The sequence below is a fragment of the Microchirus variegatus genome, assembly GCF_963457635.1.
Source record: "Microchirus variegatus genome assembly, chromosome: 22".
NCBI lineage: Eukaryota > Metazoa > Chordata > Actinopteri > Pleuronectiformes > Soleidae > Microchirus > Microchirus variegatus.
The window spans coordinates 6,660,133-6,685,437 of record NC_139823.1 but is presented as its reverse complement, the minus strand read 5'-3'; the positions used below and the strand labels follow the sequence as shown (position 1 = coordinate 6,685,437).

At 40.4% G+C, this 25,305-nt stretch overlaps 1 protein-coding gene across 1 annotated transcript; it reads left to right on the top strand.

Annotated features, from left to right (window-relative positions):
- Window positions 1–11,941: 11,941 nt before the first annotated feature.
- Window positions 11,942–24,893, top strand: tmem198aa (transmembrane protein 198aa; the record flags this gene model as incomplete). The annotated part of the gene is made up of 6 exons (XM_083908289.1): window positions 11,942–12,080; window positions 16,690–16,928; window positions 17,556–17,768; window positions 18,906–19,029; window positions 22,981–23,291; window positions 24,741–24,893. 6 exons carry the CDS (start codon window positions 11,942–11,944, stop codon window positions 24,891–24,893), a joined length of 1,179 nt encoding a protein of 392 aa, XP_083764415.1.
- Window positions 24,894–25,305: the final 412 nt, after the last annotated feature.

Genomic DNA, 25,305 nt, shown 5'->3' with positions numbered 1-25,305 from the left:
GTGGGAGAACCCGTAATGGACTTTCAGGCAAAGTTAGAAGGGTGCACTCAAGTGCCAGCCTTTTGTTTGTCCTCTTTAGACTGGAGAAATGTGGAAGTGAACCCAAGCCTGACAGTCGTTTTAAGTAATAACATTCAAGTGACAGTCCTTGGTTTCATGTGATTACTCTATAAACTATTATATTCCATTTCTGCCAATATATCGCTATAAAATATTCACGCAGGACCGCGGTGCTTTACTAATCTGACATTGGAACTCAAGAATATTATCAATCAGATGAGAGCAGCCACACTGTCACAGCATGACACAGGGGATCAATCACAGCTCAAATACATGTTTATTGTGACATACTTTCTTTGCAGGACCAGTGGATGCATGGCTTGTACTTGAAGTTGTGCATATTTTTTAAAAGTATAGTAAAATTACCAGTTTATAAATCTTATATCAAACAGTCCAACCTCGGATTTGCTCTAATGCACAAACAGTGATGCCTCCACAAATAACAAGACATTTCACAGTGCTCTAGGGCCGCAACAACTCATTGATTAATCCAATCGATTACTCAATTAATCAAGTCAACTATTGTGATAACCAATGATTTTTCAGCTTCTTAACTGTGAAAATCGTCTGCTCTCCATATAACAAAGAAAATAATTAAAACTGAACTTTGGTTTGTGTACAAAACACATTTAAGCACATCATTATTTTGATGTCTGGGGAACACAGATCTAGATTTTTGGACATTATATTGGACCAAACAAGTGATCGGTTACTCGAGGACAGATTCATCGACTATGAAAAACGACTGTTATTTGCAGCCTTACTCTGCTCACGCATCCGACGTGGCCCTGGCCTAACCTCCTAATGCCCCTCCCCCACAACACACACACACACACACACACAGTAGTAGGCTCCCCAGCGACAGATGGGCTCGATGGAAACACAGTCATCTTGTTAGTAACCATGACATCAGCAACACTGATACTCAATGTCACATGCACATAAACGCTCTTCTCATCTGGAAAGAGAAGAGAAGAACAAAAGGTGCTGACAGATTGTAACACGGCCGTCACTGTCTCTCTGTTTGGAATCAAGATCCTAAATCTTACTGGCGATACGAGTCTGGCGTTGAGGAAGGAGCCAATCGATGATCTGATAGAAACGCAAAAATAAAATAAAACAAACAGACAGGAAGAAAGGACGTCTGATATGCATCTGTACCTGTAAACAAAATGCCGAGCAGAACAATACAGTGACGTGGTCACGTGGAAAAGTCAGAATGCAGTTTACACATCGTCTGTAGGACTGTTCGTACACATTGACCCTCATTAGCGGCACTCGCTCAGTCAGCAGTGATTAAAAAAGTAGTTGGATGTGTTGGTTGCATGTGGAGATTGGTGAGTGTCTGTGTCAGGGTTTGCCCTCAACGCTGACATCCCAGTGTTCACCAAGGCTGCTGTTTCATAATCATATAATCCATGGAGATGATGCATTAAATATATCTCTCCAAACATCAGTCACCAGTGATGCCAGCAGCTCTGTCGCCATATGCAGTATTCAGACTCAGTATTTTAAAGGAAATGCTAGTGTCAGGCAAAACAAGGGCCTTTCTGCAAGGAGTTTGCATGTTCTCCCTAATCACCTAATCTAGGGATTAGATGAATTGGTCACTCTAAATTGGCCATAGGTGTGAGAGTGTGAGTGAATGGTTGTTTGTCTCTATATGTGGCCCTGCGATGGACTGGCGAACTGTCCAGGGTGTGACCCGCCTATCGCCCAATGTCAGCTGAGATAGGCACAGCACCCCCCCCGCGCGACCCTCTGATAAAGCGGTAGATAATGGATGGATGGACTTATTTATTGACTTTGGTATTGGCTGAGTATCTCTGAGGATGACAGCAATGCATTTTAAAGTTTTCACTGTTTTATTTCATCTTCATTTTCTCGTCCATTAACACCTGACATAGCCTATAGCGATATCAGTATATCTGTAGTGAGCTAATATTAGCTGATATATGGGTTTGTCAGGCTCAATTCTCACTGCTGTCTCGTAATCCTCTCTGTTGTATCTTGTTAACCTCACCAGGGGAACAAGCTTGATACACTATAGTGGCATTAACAAGGTTTACCTCGAAATCATTTCAGCACAGACCAAATCTCCATCCTTTCTTTTTTTTTTTTTTTTTGCCCAATGCAACAAACTGTAAGTCACAGACATACAAAATACCCTTGATCCAAAAAAAAGCACAGACATTAATTAAAGCTTTAAATGTAATAGCCTGTCTAATCTAATGACCTAAGTACACCCAGGTACATTTAGAAATCAATACCACCACTTCATCAGATATACATCCAATTCCAACGTTAAAGTAGTCACTGACTTTTGCGCCACATACCACAGATGCATGTGCTCAAGAGTTTTCTTGGCACACTGATGTAGTAAGAGTTATTTTCTCTTTTCGGGAGCAATCATTTCCCATTACTTTGGGGCAATCTGCAGAATACACTGTCCAATGAGTATTTCCTTGAGCTCAGAGTGTCTCAGTACGGTTCACAGTGAAATCTGTTTATGATCAAACCCAATTTAACAGCCTTTGCTTTGGGGGCTGAAATCACACAGACAATATCTCAGGCTCTGGGTAATGATACAAAACCATGTAGACAAGAAAAGCACCTCAACTTTGCTTCTTTGAGGACGATACGGTTCATTGAAAAAAAAAAAAACAGAAACCTTTTGCTTTGACAAAAATCTGTAACACTTCAGATTAGGGAACACATATTCACCATTAACTAGGTGCTTACTAACATATATAAGTAGCATACTAGCCCTTTATTAGTCATCATTAAGCACATATTAACACCTTATTCTACATAACCTTATTCTCCCTCTATTACGACAGGAATTAAGATTTTTCCTACATCAGGTGTTAATCCATGCTTAATTTTTACTAATGAAGGGCTAGTATGCTACTTCTATGCATGTTAGTTTAATGCTGAATATTTGTTCCCTAATCTAAAGTGTTACCAAAAAAATCTCATATAGTTTTCCTAACATGAAGAGCACGTGTCAAGGCGAGTGATTAATTGGTCTTAAAAATCTGTGTTAAAACAGGTCTATGCTGCTTTAAGGCGTGCATTGACCATAAACCACATTTCCCACAATGCATGGCGATTGCATTACCCGCAAAGTGACGGCATCTCCACTAGATCGCAGTGTATCATTGTATACGCATCATGCGATGAGCGAAATAAGTAATAAACACAGAAAGTTATTTATCAATATATTACCGAGTAGTTACCTTTATTTTACATTATATTTGGTTACATTTATTCTGTATGACAGTTACATCTGGCCCTTTGAGGGTAACCATTATGCTGATGTGGCCCTCAGTGAAAATGAGTTTGACATCCCTGATGTAGAGACTAAGGCTAGTCTCTCTTTGTGTCCAAAAGCTCAAAATCCCCATACTGGAGAGTAGGATGTCCTTGTTGGGATGATGCTCTGTTGCCACCACTCAGCGAGGGGCCTCTGAAATATTCATGCTGAAGTACACACACACACACACACAAACACACACACAAAAAAACAAATCACATTCACGCTCTTCATCTTTTTCTTCCTGTCACTTTACCTATATCAAAAAAGAAGATTAGAAAATATAAATTTCCTCGCTGCAGGTTTTTGGGAGAAAAGCAGCACACATGCAAAAACCCACACACAGCATCACAATGTATACAACTTAGACTTTGCTTCACAATATAGTTTGATAAATACCTGTACTTTTTTTTTTTTATTGTTTACATTCCGACTGATGTTAGCACACTCCTAGGAGGTGAAGGAGAAATCACACCGCGCTTTAAATGATAAATACATTTTCTAGGGCAGAGACACAGGCCCCGGCAATACAGCGGAACAAATCATAAAAACCTTATTACAGTGCCAGCAGTGTTCCGAGTTGATCTGTGACCTCAGACTATCTGCACTTTTGGTGGAGAGAGGAACAACTGCAGTGAAGCGCCAACAGAGAGCACATCAACGCGCATAATTGTTATTACACTGCCGGCAGTTTGGATGTGTAACTGAACACTGTTGGAGACATGCAAACAATGATATCATCGCGTGATCGATGTCAGAGGCTAACGCTGTGGGATTCGGCGCGCCCAACATTTGTCAACAAGGAGGAAAAGGAGCCTGTGATACACACCGTTTACAGTAAATGGAACTTTCACTGCTGATTGACAATTAAATCTCTCAGTCCCAGCGAGAGCAAAACGAGTATTTGGATGTTCCTGCATTATCTAAAGCGAATCTTTGACAAGAAAATTGAAGACGCAGATGTGTCATCATATGTACCGACTTTGCAGGTGCTGTGTTGCTTCACTAATTAGATCCACTGCTCAGTTTCTATGGTAACATTGTGCCACAGTGAAGCAAACAATGCTTTTGCACTGAACAGTGACCTTTAGGTGCATTGCTGTAAAACAGAGAAATTTACAATTTTATAGCATAAATCTGCATAAATGTTCAGTACTGGACTGGTACAGTGTTCTATGAGCTGATGGTGGTTTTGGCTAGAGCTGAAACAATGACTTAATTAATCGATTATTAAAGGACTCATATTATACCCTATTTCTCCAAGTTAAGCAAGTTCCCTGGTGTCCTAATGAACATGTCTGTGACATGCTTTGGTCAAAATACCATAAGGTAAGGTAATGAAGCACCACAGCAGTTCAATCACCCTGCCAAAACAGCCCTGTTCAGAACGCTCTGTTTAGTAGTATCTCAACACCAACAACAATTAAAAAAAGTAAAACAAAACTTAAGGGACAGGAAATGACATCAGCCACAGAGGCTACTGTTAGCTAACAGCAGTTAGCATTTGGAAAAGTGATCATTTGCAGGCTCTAGCAGGCACATTGCTGTCATATATAACATGTATCCACTGGACAGATAAATCCTCTGAGGCTGGAAGTTTGTGTAGAACTCTGTGCTGCACTGTGGAGCCAAGAATAGAACTTTTAAGACTTACAGTTTTCGGATGCCGTTACCCTCGCCAGCACTCTCGCATATTTTTTACGGACAAGTCGGAGCTCAGCGAGACAACAATTCCAGGAATTTAGCGTCTTGTGACGTCCCAGTGAGTGCAGAAGTCAACATCACGTGTTTTATCTCCTGTACTTAGACTGAGGAGGACCACAAAAACATGAATGAGTCATCTTTTTTCACACTTAGCCGACTGATAGGACCTCCAGAGTCCCAAATATAAGGATTTAAATGATTAAAACGTTGATTTTGCATAATATGGGACCTTTAAGCGATTACTTAATTAATCGTAAAAACTATTTTAGATAATCGTATATCAGTTTGAAGCTTTTTTCATTATTAAAACAGAATTTCTGATCGTTTCAGCTTCTTAAATATTGAAGAATATATTCTTCAATTTTTTTGCTCCAGATAACAAATAAATCTTTAAAAGTGAATCATTTTGGTTTGTGGACGAAAAAAAAAAAGACATTCGAGAACATCGTCATTTCCAGGTTTCCAAGCTCTCTGATATTTTATGCACCAAACGATTACTCAATTAATCGATTATGAAAATAACCGTTGGTTGCAGCTCTAGTTTTGGCTACTTTGAAATTAGACATTTTTTTATGCGTATTATTTTATTTTCACACTACTTTATATCTCACCATTGATCCTATATGAAGACAGATGAGAGTCTGCAGCAGCAGCATTTGTTCCTCACTGGGTTAAATGGCCAACATGACATAGTTTTGCATATGACTATTATTAATGTGTAAGTACTGGATAAATTGATTGAATCTGACTGATGGTAGTTGGAGCTTCTTTTTTTTTTCTTAAAAGCACTATGTCTGTACAAAGCTATAAAATCTAATCCAGTCAATATGTAAATGTAAAGAATTCAGCTTGAACCAAAGTCCTGAACAGTCACTTGCAGTCTGAGCATTTCCAAGGATGGGACTGTTCCCTGCCTTGATATACTGCTTGTTTAAGCTCTAACATTTGGTTTAGTGAATCCCCCCCAATATGTTGGTGAATAATAAAGAGGCACCAACAGAATAAGGTCAAAGGTCAGGACCGTCTGTTGCCAGAAGACTCAAAGAAAGTATCATGGATTGCTCTTATTATGCACATTCCCATGGAGACAAACCCCCCCCCCCCCCGTCCAATTTGCAGGGTCCGTGTGCCGCTGCTGGTTGTTATAGAAACAGACAGGACGTGTTTCACAATTTTCTTCTTCCTCCTGTCACTTGTTCTGACCTTGTGGTTCTATTTTCCAATCATGTCATCTCTCTGTGGTGGTAGCTGCAGTGATATTGTCAGGACAGGACACACAGCGTGAATTGTCAGAATTGCGGCAAAGTGAAACTAATTAACCTTTACATTGAAATCAACATTTGGCCTGAAGGCGATTAGATTAGATTTAACAAGCAGTGTCATTTCTTATGTTTAATCTGATTTCATGTGTCAACGAGTAACTCTTTAAAAGTGTTTTGCTTTCATTTGTACATTTAAAGATCATTAAACTTTTAGAATATTTAATAGCTGATCTTTGTTTGTTTTTTAACTTTAAACTTGTGACATTTGTTTTATATTATTTTGACTTAACAAGAAAAAAAATCCAAGAGGAAGAAGTTGTGAACATTTTTTTTTTATTCCATCTTGTTCTACCCTATAAAAATAATTACTTGAAGTGACTCAAACATTAATTTCAATGATTCAGTAGGTCTAAGTACAACTTAAGAACTTAACGCCACCTTTTCTCAGCTTAACATCATAAAAAATGTTGCCGTATTACTTTAAGTGCAGCAGTTTAAACGAAAATCATTTGAGTTACAAGTCTGCATCAGCGTGAGATGGTGTGATGTGTAGTGGGATCACTCAGTGAACCAGACAGCTGAGGCTCTCCTGTCAATAAATATCTTGTCAAGTGAAGTTTTGTGTTCCAGGAGTGATGCTCTGTGCCACACTCGGAGGATTTCACTCCACAAATCGAAGAATGAAGCATTCCACACTTGTTACTTGTTCCTTGTACCTGTCCTGCATAGTGCAGGTTATATTTGCTACTATTAAGTACGCACTGCTGTATTTAAACGCTGTGTGAATGTTAAACAGCTGCCATTCCCTCTGAGTCATGTAGCCCTGCTTTTCCCCACATGCACATCATTTACGTTGTCATTAAAATGTTTAACACAAGCTAAAATCTTAATCTATGTTAATGCTTATTGTGGCTGTTGCTGATACCCAACAGTGCTGAAGTACAAATACTTTGTTACTGTACACAATTCACATACCTGTACTTCACTTTGTTATTCATATTTAGAGCAACTTTTACTTTTACTCCACTACATTTCCTCTAACTTACTCGTTACTACCAAATAAAATCAGATGAAGAAGACCTGGTAATGGTCTGTATTCATATAGATCTTCTCTAGTCTTGATGAGCTGCTTCACACTACAGTTTGGCAATTCACCCCATTCACACACTGCAACATGGGCAAAGCCAGGAATTTAACCCATAACCTACTAGTTAAAGACAACTCGCCCTACCACTGATCTACCATGACTCAATCCTTACCCCTCACTTTTACTTGGGTACATTTCATCAGAAAATTACTTTTGATACTTAAGTACAGTAAATGTCATATACTTTAAGACTTTTACTTCAATAATATTATAAAAAGTGACTTCAACTCCTATCAAAGTCATGTTCTGGTAAGATACTTGTACTTTTACTTGCAATATCCCTTTTAGATACCTAATACAAGACTGGTTGTAACTAATATGGATTCTTGAAAACTTCAGCTGACATTTAATGTTTAAAGGTGCCATATGTAAGAATGTGGCCAAAAACGGTTACTACATTCAAATTCAAAATACCGAGGTCTTTTAGGTTTTGTTTTCTGACGTAACTGGCAACCCGTGGTTGCTCGGCAGCTGAGACTCTACTGACTGCAATGATTGGGAGACGGCGGTAGGTGGCGCCACATGCCAAAACATGATTTTAAAACATAAACATGATTTGCAGTAGAGCTGCAACTAACGATTATTTTCGTAATCGATTAATCGGTCGATTATTTTCTCGATTAATCGATGAATCGTCAGAAAAAATGTCAGAAAATGCTAAAAAGAAAGTTGATCAATGTTGGTCAAACCTGGAAATGATGATGTTCTCAAACGTCTTTGTTTTGTTCACAAACCAAAATGATTCAGTTTGAATGATTTCTTTGTTTATATGGCCCGAGACCAGCTGTCAATCACACGCGTTTAGTACTTCCTCTAAACGGGAACACAATTTCACAAATCAACACCATGTTCTATGGAATAAAACCTGAAACTAGCGATTGAGACTATTAACTTCTCAGGAAAATGTTTACTGGCATCATAAATCAAGGTTCAGTTTCCCAGACTGACATTCAAACATAATTATTTTTGCAACCAGCAGAGTCACCCCCTGGTGGCATATTGGTACTTCCTGATTGACTTCACTGACAAGACACTGGACAGTTGTATACTAGCTTCCTTCATTTAATGCTGTTAATACTGACATTAAATTGTTTTGTGTTTTAATATTAACATTACATTTTCATTATAACAACTATTTGACATTCTAAAGCCCCCACCTCACATCTCTCCTCTCCCCTCCATTTATACCCTCTTTTTTCTTGCTCATTGTGTGAATTGTAAGACGTCCCTTCAACATTACAAGGCATTGAACTTAAAGTGCCTCGATGTAATCTATGGTGTGATTTGGTGCCACACAAAGAAAAACGGAGTCGAGTTCAATTTCACTGAAGACCGTTTAATTTCAGTCGACTCATCCCGTTCCGCACCTCCATTATTGCTATACTGTTACTTATTGCAAAAAGACTCTGTAAAAAACCGTGAGTAATGCGCGTCTCAGTGGTGACGCTCGTGTCAGTTTAGAGATTTTTCTTTCTCTTTTCTTTTTCGCAGTGCTGATGGCCGTCTTGTTGACATCAATCAATAAAGTGACAGGTCAAAGTGAACTTTACCAAGCTCTTCTTATGGCCTGGCTTAATGGCTTGCTACAGTGATAGAGTACACACACACACAATGCCACTAAGGGCTGTCGATGCCTTCTCCCTTTTATGGGTCATGAAGGCGTGTGTGTGTTTTCATACATGTATAGGACCAAGAGACCTGATACAAAAACATTCAAAGATAATCCAGAGTAAGAGAACTGTAAAAGGATATTGATTCTGTGTGCAGTAGGCATGTCTGTAACCAGGCAAATGTGCTCTACAGTGATAACGATTCAATCTCCAATATCAATACCTTGAAGCAAGAGATTCAGCAGTGGAGCAGTTTTAGAGCTAGTGTTACTTCTTTCTTTTTTTTGTCTGAAGTTAAATTAAAGGCCCCATATTATGCAAAATCAACTTTGGGACTCTGGAGGTCCTACCAGTCGCCAAAGTGTGAAAAAAGATGACTCACTCATGTTTTTGTGGTCCTCCTCAGTCTAAGTACAGGAGATAAAACACGCAATGTTGACTTCCGCGCTCATTTGGACGTCACAAGACGCTAAATTCCTGGAATTGTTGTCTCTCGCGGAGCTCCGCTTTGTCCGTAAAACACGCGAGAGTGCTGGCGAGGGCAACGGCATCCAAAAACCGGAAGTTCACAAAGTCTGCGTAAAGTTCTATTCTTGGCTCGACAGTGCAGCACAGAGTTCCACACAAACTTCCAGCCTCAGAGGATTTATCTGTCCAGTGGATACATGTTATGACGGCAATGTGCCTGCTAGAGCCTGCAAATGATCACTTTTCCAAATGCTAACTGCTGTTAGCTCCCAGTAGCCTCTGTGACTGATGTCATTTCCTGTCCCTTAAGTTTAGTTTGACTCGTTTTATCTCTGGAATGTGGAGGTCTACTAAAAACGACTGTACTGTAAATGCAGGTCTAGGAAGCGTGGAGTTAAACATGACTTGTAAATAATACACAATTTAACTCTTTAAATTCTTATCTTTCTTTTAAAGTATATATAAAATCTTTCAAAAATGATATCATAAACTAGAGAATGCCCTCAGTGAGCACAAACCTCCACCAAAGTCGCTTAGTTTTCCACATAATCACCACAATGTAATTTCTTCCTTGAGCCATAATCAGAATGTGTCCTTTACTTTTTGAGTGACGGCCAAAAAATTAACCTTGTATTTAAATGACAGTCGGGAACGAGGTGAAAATAACTTAAAAACCTAAGATATTTTCCCCCAAATTGTCCAGCCCAACTGAGCTGAAGTTAGCTTTGGCAGTGGTCAGATTCTATATGCATTAATGAAAATGCCTTTGTATGAAGTGATAGAGACAGAACAAATCTGAAGACATTATGAAATATGTAGCAGAGCGTTTGTAGCATAAATTGGTGTCTGAATGAATCCAGTGCTGAGTGTTTGTTTTTTTTTACCAAAGAATGCAAAGAGACAGAGTTATGCACCGGGCTGCAGTTCATTATCTAATGGTAAATCTCACGTTGTTTTTCTATAAAAATTAAAACACTTCTGTCCAAATACTCTGCAGAGAGGATGTTGTTTTCCTGAAAACTTTCAGCGATTTATCTTTGTCAAGTGTTGCTCCATTCTGGTGACAGCCATGGCTGGAGGAATTATGTTTTCAGGTGTTAGATTTGATCCATTTTCTCCTGAACCTGATATCTTAGAGACACATTGAGAGAGTTCCTTTAAATGTGGCATTTATTTCAACTCAGGAATGAGTGCGTTAGATTAAAAGTTAAAAGTCACCTTGAACCTAAACAACAACATTTTTGGCCCGACCCCAAGTTGACAAACTAAACTGCGACACCGTTTTTCAATTAGGATAAAATTATAAAGTGATGGCATTTTATGTCCAAAAGGTTAACGTCGACTGGGACATTGTTATGTTCTGCCATAAAACAACATTTAATGTCAGGAGCAGAGGGAAAGATTATGATCATATTTCATGCTGCATGTCTAGTTTATGGAGACAGTGATTCTACTTGTTCCTGATTTCTGTTTTTACTAAAAGCCAAACTAAACTGTCAATTGTATGTGCTTTTAGTTTGTTTTTTAACACTTCAGTGCATGTTTCAATAATATCCATCTTTATTTTATTTGATAAACTCCTCAGTGACAGATCCTCACTTCTCAAATCATTGTTGCTCTTGGCTTATTTCATATTTGAAGTTTTTGCATGAGCAAACAACAGTCCTTCAATATTTCTCATCCTTATGATAATACGCTCATACATGCTATGTTTCAGACAGTAATGAAACATGATGCTATATATACTAAAGTGAAAATACAACTACATGTATAGTAGTCCTTCACCTTAGCAAAACACTGAATTGATGGTTACGTCCTGTTATCAGGATTAAACAGAGATACAGATGTGACTTAACGGAAGAACAATCTTCTATAAACCTTGATTTTGTGGCTCATAGAACAGTCTACAGCACACAGTCGTGCAAACGCATTGTGCTTATTTTGATCTGAATGTGTGTGCGCTGCAGATCTCGTGCCGCCAACTCTTTAGCAAAATGCCCATGTGAATATTGACAGAACTGCAATTTTTCTATAATGCAGTATTTTCCTCTGCTGTGGTTGTAAGTCTTGAGAGTGCCTGCTCTCTGCTCTGCTGAGTTGTTTCTTTCCATTTTTTTTTTCAAAATCATGGAGCAGACTTGCACTGCTCTGTCAGCAATCACCGTTGACTTCATAAAATGAGCAATCGATAATCACACTCTTTTGTCTGTCTCTCACTCCCACCTCTCTCTCCATCCCTTTCATTTCCATGCTTCCTGTTTGCAGGTAAACACATCCTGATGGGGGAGGCCTGCTGAACCAGACATCCCCACTTTCCCCTTCCTTTGATCCCTCACCCCACGCTGCCACCACGAACACCTTATCTTGAGCCACCATGACTTCCACCGGCCAAATGTTTGGTTTGGCGGAGCTGGGGCTGAGGTGTGACCAGGAGATTGAGAGGAAATATGAGATCGTGCCATCAGTGGTCTGCTCCATGTGCTGCCTCTTTGGAATCATCTACTGCTTCTTCGGTAAGTGAGGATGTGGTCGGACCTGTGCTTGTTGGATCTGAGATGCTACCAAATCTCATGCATTAAATGTCTGCATTGTGAAATCGTTGTACAATTCATGTCAATCTTCTTTTGAAAGATCTGATATTGATATTTTAATCTATGCCATTTCCTACATTCTCTGCACCATCACGGTCAAACAGTCCCTGATAACAACTGAGTCTGCAGATGTGTTCATTCCTTTGGTTTAAAACTAGAAAGACTTAGACACACCACTTTTCTGATGCTTTGGTGTCATTATTGTCCACTCACAGTAGAATGTGTCTCCTCCACCGTCACTACAAACCAACACAACATCACTGTTGGCTGCATTTTGAACTGGAGCAGGTTTTTAAGGTTGAAATCATCACCTATGACACTGATGTAGAGTTGCAATGCATGTAATGGGGGCACAAGTGCTGTGGCCTTGCAGCAAAAACACACCAGTGTTAAGCTGCCGTTAGCAGACACAACAACATCTTTCATTTAAAAAAGCGAATTAAAAGGAATCAGTGCAAAAACAACAACAACAAAAACAATAGCAAGGCTGGGTAAGCAACACAATCAAAGGAGGCACAGGGACGAAAACCCTAACCCTAACCCCAGGTGATCCTGGAAGAAATGAAAAGCAAAAATAATTTACCTTGGCTGGGATCAAAAGCTGAGCAGACAAGCTTGAAGGCTGATGAGTGTCACCGTTTACAGGAAGACCAAACAATCTGGCAAACACTGGTGAGCTGGAGTGATGTGTGGTGGCAAGCAGAGTAAGGGAAACCAGGTAAAGGGGTTTCTCAGGCCAGTCTGCAGGGAGAAAGACAAGCAGACACGCCCACAAACACACCCACTCATGCAGACAGGGGAGAACAAACAGGCAGACATATATTATAACAGGAGGGGAAAGGGCAAGAGGAAACAGAAGGAGAGACATCTTGTGCAGATCCTAACAGTTGGAACAAGCGCCTTTCTGCATATTTTCCCTGTGTGTGTGTGTGTGTGTGCGTGGGTACTCTGGTTTTCCGCCCACTGTCCAAAAACATCCATCCATCTATTACTGCTTTATCCTCCACATGAGAGTCACAGTGGTACAATCTGGCAAATACTGACATAGAGCGAAAGACGGGGTACATCCCGGAAAAAAACATGCAGAGGTTAATTGAACACTGGTCTCTGTGTGTTTGCCCTGCAAAGACCTGTCCAGGACGTACCCTGCCTTTCACACTGTGTCTTCCTAGATTGGCTCCAGTGACCCACAGCCCTCATGTGGAGAATATTAATATTATATTTGAATGACGCACCAGTTTAGAGGGATATTAAAAACGAGTACAGTTTTCAGCATTTCAGGTCATCTCAGCACCTTCAGATTCAGAAATCAGCAGGTTTTTTTTTATCATAACATTCTACAGTAGTTTGACAGAAAGATATTATTTACTTTCACTAAATGACGCTTAATGCGTTTTTGCAAAAACACACCACACCTCCTTTTACTTAAGCAGAAAACTGGTGATCCAAATACGCCGGACTCGCCGCGGTGTGACACTTTGTCGGGATTTATCCTTTAATACGAGCAAGTGCCGTGAATTTATTGGAAAATTGATCAACACGGAGCCCGAGACCCACAAACTCCGCGGGCCGTCGATCGTGTTTCTGTCATTAGCGGTGGCACAGAGTGCTTCTCATGTTACCGAGCGTGGGAATCGATACTGCTCTGTGGTGTTTAGGACAAGATACAGAACACCTCATTGAGTTACTTGGACCAAACTATGGCTTTAGACTCGTATGAAAAACCTGAATCTTTATTCAGTGAATTGCTGTTATTATAAAAAAACAAAACCCTGCTGTCTTCTAAAGAAAGTAATTCTTTGCTGCTAATTTCATTCTTGTCTTTGAACTAGTTTTTACTAAAAGAGAAAGATTTGATTTTATATGGCCTGACCTAATGCCTTTTGCCCCTTAAACTCATAGACTCTTGCTTGCGTCATAAGCGTCAAACATTCATCCTATCGAGTTTCAATGTAATGTCATTACAGCAAAAAAAAAACAATCAATAAGTAATTATGAAGAGAACTGCTTTAAGTGTAACACACTGTCTAAATTAGGGTTGTTTTGTGTGTTGCTGAATAAAGGTTGACAATTGCACGTCCCTGTGAATAAATAAATAGTGAGCAGCAAAAGTGCATTCAGTTCCCTCAAATGAAGACATTGCTTTGTGAATGTCTTTTGCAATTTGTGTCTCAAGGTCCAGATTATATCTGTGTGTGTGTTGCCTTGAATCAGCTTATCCAGTTATTCACAGTTAAAGCAGCAGAGGCGGTGGTTTACATGCTGCTGTCTTTATGAGAATTATTGGTAGTTTATTCAGTACCTGTCAGGACGCAGACAGATCAGATGCATGCTAATTTCATTTATATCATTGTTTTTGCCTGTACCACACAGACAGTATAAAGACACTAATAGGTCTTTGACTGTCACAGTAACATGACATCATTAGCAACTTGTATATGTAAGGAAAACATCTGATTATCGTTATGTTTCCTTGTGATGTGTATTAAGTGTTCTTTACAACTTTATCTTTCTTTTTTTTGTTGTCACTAACAACCAAAACCTGCAGTATGAATCTCAGAGGTCAATTTAATTAAAACAAACTGTCACTTTCAAGATTTAATTTTAACGTAGATATTCTAAAAAAAAAGAAAAATTATATTTTTTGGGAAACCACAACAAGCATGCTGTTTTTTTGGGATGAATATTGATGTGTGTTGACTCTGTGTGAGTCAGCTTGATGCATACAAATAGGCAGAGAGCGATTCAATGAAGCATGTAGACAGCATTAACATTCACTGTATATGTCTGAGGAAAGCATTGATGCCACCGCCTGCACTGCAGTTTGCCTCACAAGGCTGACGTCGCGCTGGGATAAAAATTTAAGTACGATATATCGGTACATTGAGACAAAGACTCAAACACATGTTATTTTAATTGTGTTATACTGGTCAAATTTCAAATTGTTGTAGTATGTACAACTACAGTGCTTTCTCAAAATTAAATGTGTTAATACACTATTTTTTAACATGCAGTAAATTGTTAGTAACTGTCAGATACTGGAAGTTGGAAGTTAAAGTTGTAAAAATGGGCAAAAGCACTTACTCACAGGACATTTTCTGGCCCTTTTATGGTTGAAATAAGCAAAAAAAAAAGTCTACGGACATGTTTTGCTCAGGTGTTATAGGGTTAACAGCAGTTCAGTATATGTTGATGTAATGTTCATACATTACACAAACACACATTTTACGCAAGATGTTGAGATTTCTCTGTGTTTTACAGGAGCTGTCAGTCCATACAAAAAGTCTAAAATCACAATTTACAGTTGTTTTTTTCACTTAAGAGCAAAAGTACGTCTTGAACCATGTGATATTTTTCCTGATAATTATCAATATCGACTGATGTAGTTCACCTTTTGTCAGTATTGTCCAGCACTACAGTACACTGCCAACATGCAGAGAGACTGTGTGTGGTTGTGGCTTCAAAACAAAAAAGGCAAAGAACAATGCTTCAGCACTGGTATGCTGGGAAATATCAAGTGTGTCTGACAGATAGTTACAGATTTCTGACCGAGAAGAGAAATTAACGCTCACAGTTCACTGCACTTTTCCTGAAATAAATGCGGGAAAAACACACACACAATTGAGAAGAAGAGAACAGAATGGTGTTTGAAATGAATGAGGTGGTCAGGCAGAAAAAAGCATGGAGGTGGAGTATTGTTTCAGCTTCACTGTGCAATGCTTGATTACACAAAAATAACAATCTGATGTCGGTTTGCCCCAGAGACGAGGTTCAGTCAGAGAAAAAAGATGCATATACTGTATTATTGTAAGGGCCAATGAGATTTTAAATCATGATAATTCCAGATTTAATGGCTGAGGTGTAATTTCCATTCTTTTTCTCAGTGCAATAAAGCATATTGAGATGGTGAGTGAGTTAAAGAGAGAGAAACAACAATGTAGGACAACAGCTTGGGATCGTGCAATGAAGGGGTAAGGGTGGGGTGTGGGGTGTTGAAGGAACACAGCTGCTCTTTTAAGTAGAGCTGTTGACTAATGAATGTCCCTGACCTTTTGTAATATGGAGATTATCATTTTTAAAGCAGTTTCATCAAGATTCATCCTCACAAAACTGATTCTAAACTGCTCCGTTGACTGCCTTATTATAGATTACCTGCGTTTTTGATACAATTTGAGCTTTTACAGCCTTTTGCAAGAAAAACAAGTGAACAATAGGACCCAATTGCAGGGCTGAGCTTTTAAACAAGCAGAGTCTTTAATAAGGCAAATATCGAGGCAGAAGGAGAGGAAAAAAAGGAAACTAATGTAAGAACACTGGGAGCAGAGCAAAATAGATCAGATGAACCAACCAAGAGACTGAAGCAGAAACACTAAAAAGGATCCTTTCTTCCACAAAAAAAATAAAAATTGATAAATGAAAGGAAACATAAGGCAAGTGGAAAACAAACACTACCACCCAGACACACACACACACGTTTGTGTACTTGCCTGTGATAGCATCACAGTGGTCTCTTTCCTCGTCTCTCCCTCAGGCTACAGATGCTTCAAGGCTGTGTTGTTCCTCACCGGCCTGATGTTCGGCTCTGTGGTCATCTTCATGCTGTGCTACAAGGAGAGGGTGATGGACACTCAGCTGAGCGTCGAGGCCTCAGTCGGGATCGGGCTGGGGATCGGGACCCTGTGTGGCCTGGTGACCATGCTGGTCCGCAGCGTGGGGCTGTTCATGGTGGGCCTTCTGCTCGGCCTGCTGGTCGGCGTGGCTTCACTGGTGGTAAGAGAGACGTATTGTTATTCTTTTGTTAGATTGATATGCATTTGCATACAATGTGCTCATTAAGTTGCATGATGAATAAACTCATGGGATTTACACTGCAAGGCCCTCCAAAAAAATCACAAGTCACAAAAGTCACATTAATTTAATTTATTGCCTACCCATAGAAGCCAGTGAGGGCAGAGTTATGATCTGGGATTGCTTCTGACATCCAGGTCTAGGTTCAGCAACATTAATGTCAGCTGACTACCTGAATATAATGAATGACTCGGTTTTTTTCAGGCATATTCCAAGACGGCAATGTCAGGACTGATCAGGCTCAAATTGTGAAAGAGCAGCTGAGGGAACATGAGACATCATTTTCACACATGGATAGGTCAACGCAGAGTCCACACCTTAATGCTTATAGAAACGTTAGGGATGTGCTGGAGGAGAATTAACACAACTGTCTAACTCCATCATAAATACAAGATCCCGGGCAGACAATTAACGCAGCTGTGGATTGGATTAAATTCACAGATGCTTCTCGAAAAAAATAAAATCTAAGCTCAGGGCAGTTTTGGTTGTGATTTAGCTGCCATTTCTGCCGTGATACTCACCAACCTGCTGTCTCTCCCCTTCTCTCAGGTCATGGAGGAGTTCTACCACCCCAAAACCGTGTGGGTCCCCCTGGGCATCCTCCTCGGCTGCGGGACGTTATTTGCGGTCCTCACTCTTCAGTGGCAGTGCTTCTTCGTCACCATCTCCACCGCCACGTTCGGCTCGGCCATCATCACCGTCACCGTGGATTACTTCATAGAGCTGTTTGCCTTGGTGCACTATGTCTACGAGAGACTGCGGGTATGCTCGCACAACGTCGTGTTTGTCTATCGCCGAGTAAACTGTTATTGACAGTAATGCGGTTAATTTATTTGAGGTCACTTTAATGAGACTTTGTGTGAGTGATCTGCGTGTGTGTGAGGACGATCAATCAGGAACGACAAGTGATTTATTAGAATTGAACAAACCTATGCCACTGATTGAACAGAATTGTGTGTGAATAGTCTTTAATGAGTTTTTGGTGCAATATCAAGGGTGAGGGCATCTGATTCTGAGCAGAAAAAAAACACCTGAAGTCCATGCACTGATGGTGACCTGATGGAGGAGGAAGAATGATGAGTCCTATGAGACTGTGAAGACATGATGCGGAGGTGGAGACTGCAGAATGACAGCAGAGCAAGAGAACGAAAGGCAGGAAAGGGACACCACGAAAAGACAGCAGCGAGACGACCGGCTAATGATTTAGCTGCGATGACACTATTAGGGCAGATGAGTGATGCCAAGGGTAATAGCAGCAAGGAAGTGACATTGCGCATGAGATTATGAATGGAGGTTGAAACTGTGTCGTCTTCCTGACAGAACTCTTACTGTAGAGCTTCATATCAAACCTAATTTCTGCATCCTCCGGATTTTGTGTTGAACGGGTTGCTCTGGTAGCTCACTTTCTTTTTTGCCCTGCAGACAGACTGTCAGAGAAGCTGTCGGTTGAAAATGCCCCGATATCGATCACTGAATAGAAAAGTCAACACACTTCACCGTGATGCACTTGATGCGCTTAAAAAAATCTGTGCCAGCAGCTTGTTGTGTGAATAGTTTATTTGAGAACGGGGAGATCTCTGCTTTTGAATTATGAGTGGATTCAGAAAAGACGGGCTGCATTGAATGGTTCAGGTTGTCATAGTGATAATTGAATAGTTTTTTTCTCTCTTGTCTGTGCTGTAATCTAACCAACCTCTATCAAATTGTCAACATACATTACAGATTAGACATTTTTTTATTTGCCTCAGAAATAGATTATGGCTAAACCCACACAGACATCATTGTCAAAGTGGAACAAACAATGGTGTACGACTGTTCACACTTGATTAAACTTGTTATTTATGTGAAAACTTCATTAAATGATCAAATAACTACTAATTCAACTGTGTTTCTTTGTAGGTGGCACCAAAGAAGCCAGTGTGCTGGTTTACCTGGGTCATCCTCGGAGTGTGGCCTGTCCTGGCTGTCCTCGGAGTGCTGATCCAATGGAAAGTCACTGCAGAGGGATTTTCTCACACAGAGGGTAAGTGATGCTGCTGTTGTTCACACACAACCAAACCAATCTATCAGTTTCAAAAGCTAATCTAAGAAAAAACTATTGTTGTGGATTGAGCGCAACACTGAACAGAAGTGTGTCTTTTTGATAGAAAAACAGAAAATAGTTTAATTTGCCTTGCAGGACATTGCACAATAAAACAGCAGTAATACTTATTATCTACAAACATCTTATTGTCACAGTTCATGTACTGGCAAAAAAAAGGCTGAGGGCTCAAATCAAGACACTTGCAGGAACAGCAGGCTTTACGAGAATTACTTGTCAAAAAAAACAGGCTTATTCAGCAGTTCAGAAGTCAGTCCCAACAGGCAAAGCAATCTAACAGGGCGCAGCGGCAGCACACTGCACATCACAGGCAGATTTACAGGAACGGAGAGAGGAAACGGGTGAATTCAGATTCATGTAGACATGCAGACAACGGTGACAGTCTGGGGGTAAACTGCTGTTCACGAGGGAACGAGAGAAGCAGGTGTGCAAATGGGGGTGGAGGTCATGTGACGGGAAACACGGAGGACAATGGAAGGGGTATACAATACAAATCATTAAAAGTTAACCCTTAGGACACAGAGCATTTTGGCTGCTTTTTTTCCATTATGTTTAAACATACTATATATAGAGAGGCTATAAGAATGTGCAATAAGAAAAACAGTGTCTTATATCCTATTTTTCAGCACATCCTAGGCAATCTGGTTTAACATGTCTTTCATTTTCACCAACTATATAAACAAACCTTAACAAAAGGTACTCAAAATGTTTAAAATCAAATTGAATTTGTGAAATTGTTTTTATGAACAAAAAGAAAATAAAAACATTGCATTTTGGGAAAAAATACATATTTCTTTTGAAGGTGCCATATGTAAGAATGTGGCCAAAAATGATTACTACATTCAAATTCAAAATACTTGGTCTTTTAGGTTTCATTTTCTGACGTAACTGGCAACCCGTGGTTGCTCGGCAGCTGAGACTCTGCTGACTGCAATGATTGGTAGACGGCGGTAGGTGGCGCCCACATGCCAAAACATGATTTGCAGTCTGCAAAATATATTTTTTAACGCAAATATTTTGTCTGTACTGTTGTTGTTCGTGAGTTCAGTTTGTTATATGAACATTATTCCTGAGTCTCTGTGACATATTAGGAGGATTTTACGGCCAGTTGCTTTAGATTTATTACATAACGCACCTTTAAAGCCTGAATATGTGACCTATAAACACACACACCCCCAGGATGTCCATATAAGGAGTCCTGTATTATTCCCACTGCAAATTACCATGATTGCACTTGCGGCATAGATATGTGCCGTGTGAGCACTAAGGGTTAAGTATCATTAAATACATTTATGAATGTGCAGCAGATACATATCCTATGAATAAAGGCAAAACGCCATTTCACTAAATGTAAATGTAAAGTTATGACACAACCTCTTCACTAGCCTGGATATTATTAATTAATGGAGGATATGCACAGGCAAGGTGAACTCAAGGAAAGTGGTCCTTTTCTCTCCAAGCGTCTCCATGTCGTCTCTAAAGTCGCTCTGTAAGTTCATTAAGAGATTAGGAACACTGCTCCATATCTATTGAACTGTGAGTATAATGTCTATAAATGTCTCTTAAATTAACCTCTGCATTTTTTTTTGTAAATGCAGCTTTAAATAACTGTTTACCATTTTAGAAATGATTAGCGATATGAGGGTTAGAGAACAGTTTATCTGTAAGTGTGAGGGAGAGAGACGACGTTGTTCTGAATTCAGCCACAACACAGATGGCAGCGCTGCACACACAACACAGGCCGAGAAGGCAAATTACTACGGGGGAACTTAAACTCGCTCAACACATTTATTTGTACACACACACACACACACACCATTTCTACATTTGGTGTTTGCTGGCACACGGTGTGCAAATTTACTCTGCATACATGGCCTCGGGTAATAGGTTTAAACAGGAGGTTGATTTGATTTATAGTCAGAGAGAGAGAGTGGGCAAAGATATAGAGGAGCCTCTTTTTTCAGGATGTGTAAAAAAAATATATATATAAAAAGTTTTGTTCTATGAGGGGGAAGAAAATTAGACAGCGATATAAAAGACACATGTAAGAAGCGTGGGAATAATACAAAATCTGTCCACAAAAAAGGGAACAATTCACTCAAATTCAAGGCACAGCCACACTCACCCTGCAGCCCTCTATATTTATATTACAGTATCCCTGATTATTCCTGTTACCTCGTGTCTAACATAGTGTATAGACAATGTTTTTGGCGATATGACAGGTAAAGAGAGCCATGAGAGCGGAATACATTAAACAATGTCTTTGCAGTAAAAAAAACTCAAAAGGAATAGTGACAATACCAGTTTTGTACATGTGCTGTATGCATGTGGTACTTGTTGTTATACACATTGAGTAGCTTGTGATGTTAGTGTTGCTGTTTGTTTGCAGCCTTTTCATTGACGACAGCCACAGCGTAAATGGTGACAAACACTGTGTTGTCTAATAAAAGAGGACGGCCGTTAAAGATGGAGCAGGTGTACTGGGGGAAGGGCAGAGCAGGGTGAGGGTGAGGGTGATAACCTGGGGGCACCATGGTGAAGCAGAGCAAGACGACCACTGAGGAAAATAATGGTGTCAGCTGAGTGAACAGCATGCAGGACAGTATAGGGATTAACTTGTATATGTCTTTTTTATCTTAAATGTCTGTTTTACATGCATATGTACTTTTAGACTTGCAAGGACCCTCAGTGACATTATGTATTCTTTAGGCCCAAACCCTAATCCCAGCTCTGACCGACCCGTTCCTTGAATTTAAACGAGCAGACGTCATTTTAAATGAAAAACTTCCACTTCAGAAAACACTATATTCATTTTCTTGAGACTTAACCATGACTACTTTTCCCCAGCTCTAACTGCAAACTTAATCGAGAACCTAACCTTAAAACACGCCCTTTATTTCAAATAAAGCTCCAAAAAACACGCGCACACACACACACACACTGTGGCTAAAGGGGTCTGATATGGGGTGAGCTTAAAAAAAAAAAGAAAAAAGAAAAGAAAAGGGGGTATCATTAAGTAGTTTCTCAGACAGATGGTGCCTCATTAGCTGTCCGCCTGCACAGGGAAACAACAATAGACTTCATAATACCCCCCTAACACACACACACACACACACACACGGTTTCCATGACTTCAGAGGGCATTGCATTGACTTACATTAATTTGCTGGAGACTTATTTCCTTAACCATAATTACTGCTGGCCTCAGCCTTACTTTAAAACATGTCTTCACCTTAAAATGTAGTCATTTAGGCAGATTTGAGTCCCCACAACATAAGGAATACCAGTACACACACACACACTTGTCTTCGTGAAGTGCAGCGGGGTTCGCAGTGTTTTCCCCTCGCACAGCGGAAACAGGACAACATATCCGCGACACTACGCGATGCACCGCATTAAACCAAGGAATCAAAAAATGCCTCCAAACCCGTGTCGCCAAAAATACTCATGTGAGTAATCAACGGGCAGCAAGACAGATAGGATGTTGGCCATGCTTTGCACGGAATGAGTGTGGAAATAACAAGAACACACTCACCCACTCACAATATGCCAGGACACTGTACAGCTCACTAACACAAAGGGGAGACAATTTATTTCATCTGCAAACCGACTGAATACAGGAAATGAGGAGATGGACATGTGTTTGTTTTCTTTCGGAGGCTTCACTACGATAAAAGGCCTTGTTCACCACGAGTAGCACTGATTAAAATATTCCATCTAACTGAATCATTTCCTCTCATCAAAATCTGTAACTTTTGCTTTAAAATAAAAGCTTTTCTTTGTCATTCTGTCCCTCTCGCTGTGACGATCAGCTACTCTCCTTTCTCTCCTCCCTTTCCACATCCTAAAACATCCTCTTTTTTTCTGAAACAGTGGTCTTGAGCCGCCAGCAACGGAAGATCCAGCTCATGCGCATCCGACAGCGTGAAGAGAAACTAAAAAAGGAGAGGGAGACCAAGAAGAAGAAAAAGCGACCGAGCCAAAAGACCAACCTAAAGCCAAAGGGCCACATCACCCATCACCACCACCACCACCAGCAATATCACCATCCAGCAGTGTCCTCCCACGTGCACCATCAAACCCAGAGCTCTCAGCCTCCTAAACTCCCTCCTCCTCAGACTGAACCCGGTTACCATCGCAAGGTCAACCCGAAAAGACGCTTCGATGGAGACGTGCTGTCGCCGGTAGGAAGCAGTAGTCTCCTTATTCTATGTTTAATTTGGATGTTTCAAAATAATATTAATAAAAATAGAAACAGGCTCATTAGATGCTACTATTACCGTTGTTTTTCCTTCCCAGTGTAGGGCAGACATTTTGAAAGGTCACAGTAGGTAAATGTCAGGTGTTGATGGCTGAGTTCCATGTAGCTTATTCAGTGCCAGGGTACATGCTGGATTACTGTCTCACCGTTGAAAGGGAAAAACATTATTCGGCCTTCTCTAAAGATATCAGCTCCCGTTCCTAAGCACAAGCCTCAAACAATTCAGGACGGCGCCTGCCGCAACTGCTGTAATCACAGCGACCTCGGTATAGCGCTGGCTCCAGTCTGTTGTCTACAGAATTCGTCTCTTCATATTTTCGCTGAGCCTGACCCAAGGTCAGCTCCATGTATCAGCAGAGAAAGCGCCTTTAAGTATCCTAACTCTGGGACTCACAGGCAGACTGACAGAGGATGCCCAACTGTTAACATACTTGTTTATGTTCGGCATTGTCTCAGTTCTCTTCAGATCTGAGCTGCTTCCAATAAAGCTTTTCAACTTAACTCATCTCTGACTCCAGAAAACTCCATCCTTGGTCGACTCACCAAATAATCAAATCTCCGCAACAACCGTCATGCTTTAAATTCACTGAACAGAGTCATTATTAATGTTATTAGTAAAAACCTGCTTTTTGATCTTCATCATTTCTTCATTATGTTACATTTTATGACATCCTTTCAGTTTAGAGTTTAACTAACACTGCCCAATGCCTGATTTTGAAATATGCAAATGGGCTGATTGAGGGAGGGAGGGCGGAAGATGACGGTAGTGAAACCTGACATTTAGTTGCAGCTGTCTAACAAGGTTCACACTGTTCTCCACACGGTGGAGTGAGAAAGGTGACAGACACACAGCTGCCCACGTTACAAAAATGGTTTCTGAAAAGCCGGCGATTGTGAGCCGATTCGCAACTCGTTCCGGCCTTATTTTAATTCAGTGACCGTGTCGGATGAAGTCTGTGCTCCGGTCACGTAGGAGGCTCTGAACTGATCTTTTTAATGAACTGATTCTAATGATTCAGTTACACTGAAAAATAACTGCTTTGCCAAGTGTTGAATGCTCGTTATAGGTTGTAGGGATAGGTTTTGAGATGCATCACATGCTCAGAGTTCAGAACCTTTCTAAGTAAATCTTATGAAACTCTGCTCTGGTTTCTGATGCGTTGATTAAGTACACAGAGTACGACACGTGGAGTCAGAAGTCATCGACCCGTCTCTCACATGAAAGGTAGCAAGTAAACAGAGTTTCTTTCCAGTCAGGATGCGTTTTCGACATAAACAAACTGCACCAACAACTGTATTTTGTGTGTTAATATATTAATGCTGACTAAAAGTTCCCTTTGTCACCAACTGGGTATTTTTGTCTGTTTTCCAGAGCTACATCAGGAGTTTCAGGGACAGACAGACTGACAGGCGGGCGTACTCCCACAGTCGAATGATGAGCCGATCCCGGATGGCCGAACTTGACTATGACTGCGGCTCTCAGGTGCCCCTCACGGCCCCTAATGGACCCCCAGTTCGCATATGATGCAGCGAACGAGGCTCAGTTTCGATGCACACGACTGCAGAATCTGCTTCAAAAAAAAGAAAAATGCTGTCACAGTTCGGGGTAGCATATCTAACCTTACTGTGCCGACATAATCGACTGCCTATCCCAAAAAGGAACTCCCAAAAGTGGAAAGGCTGAGTCACACATTGGTTTCCTCCTCTCAGATAAGAGGTTGCTTATTTATAAGGACGGCTTGGTTCCATTTTGTGTTTTTTTAAATATCAAGAAATAAGGAACAAGAACTGACTCCTGTTGAAGGCAATGTGAGTCTTCGGGTAATGGACCTATTTAGAGGACACTGGAAAAATTACTGGACCTGTTTTGTGAGGAACGGACTGAACTGTTTGGTTTTTTTTGACGATCCTTTTATTTAAGGAGCTTTCTGGTTGCT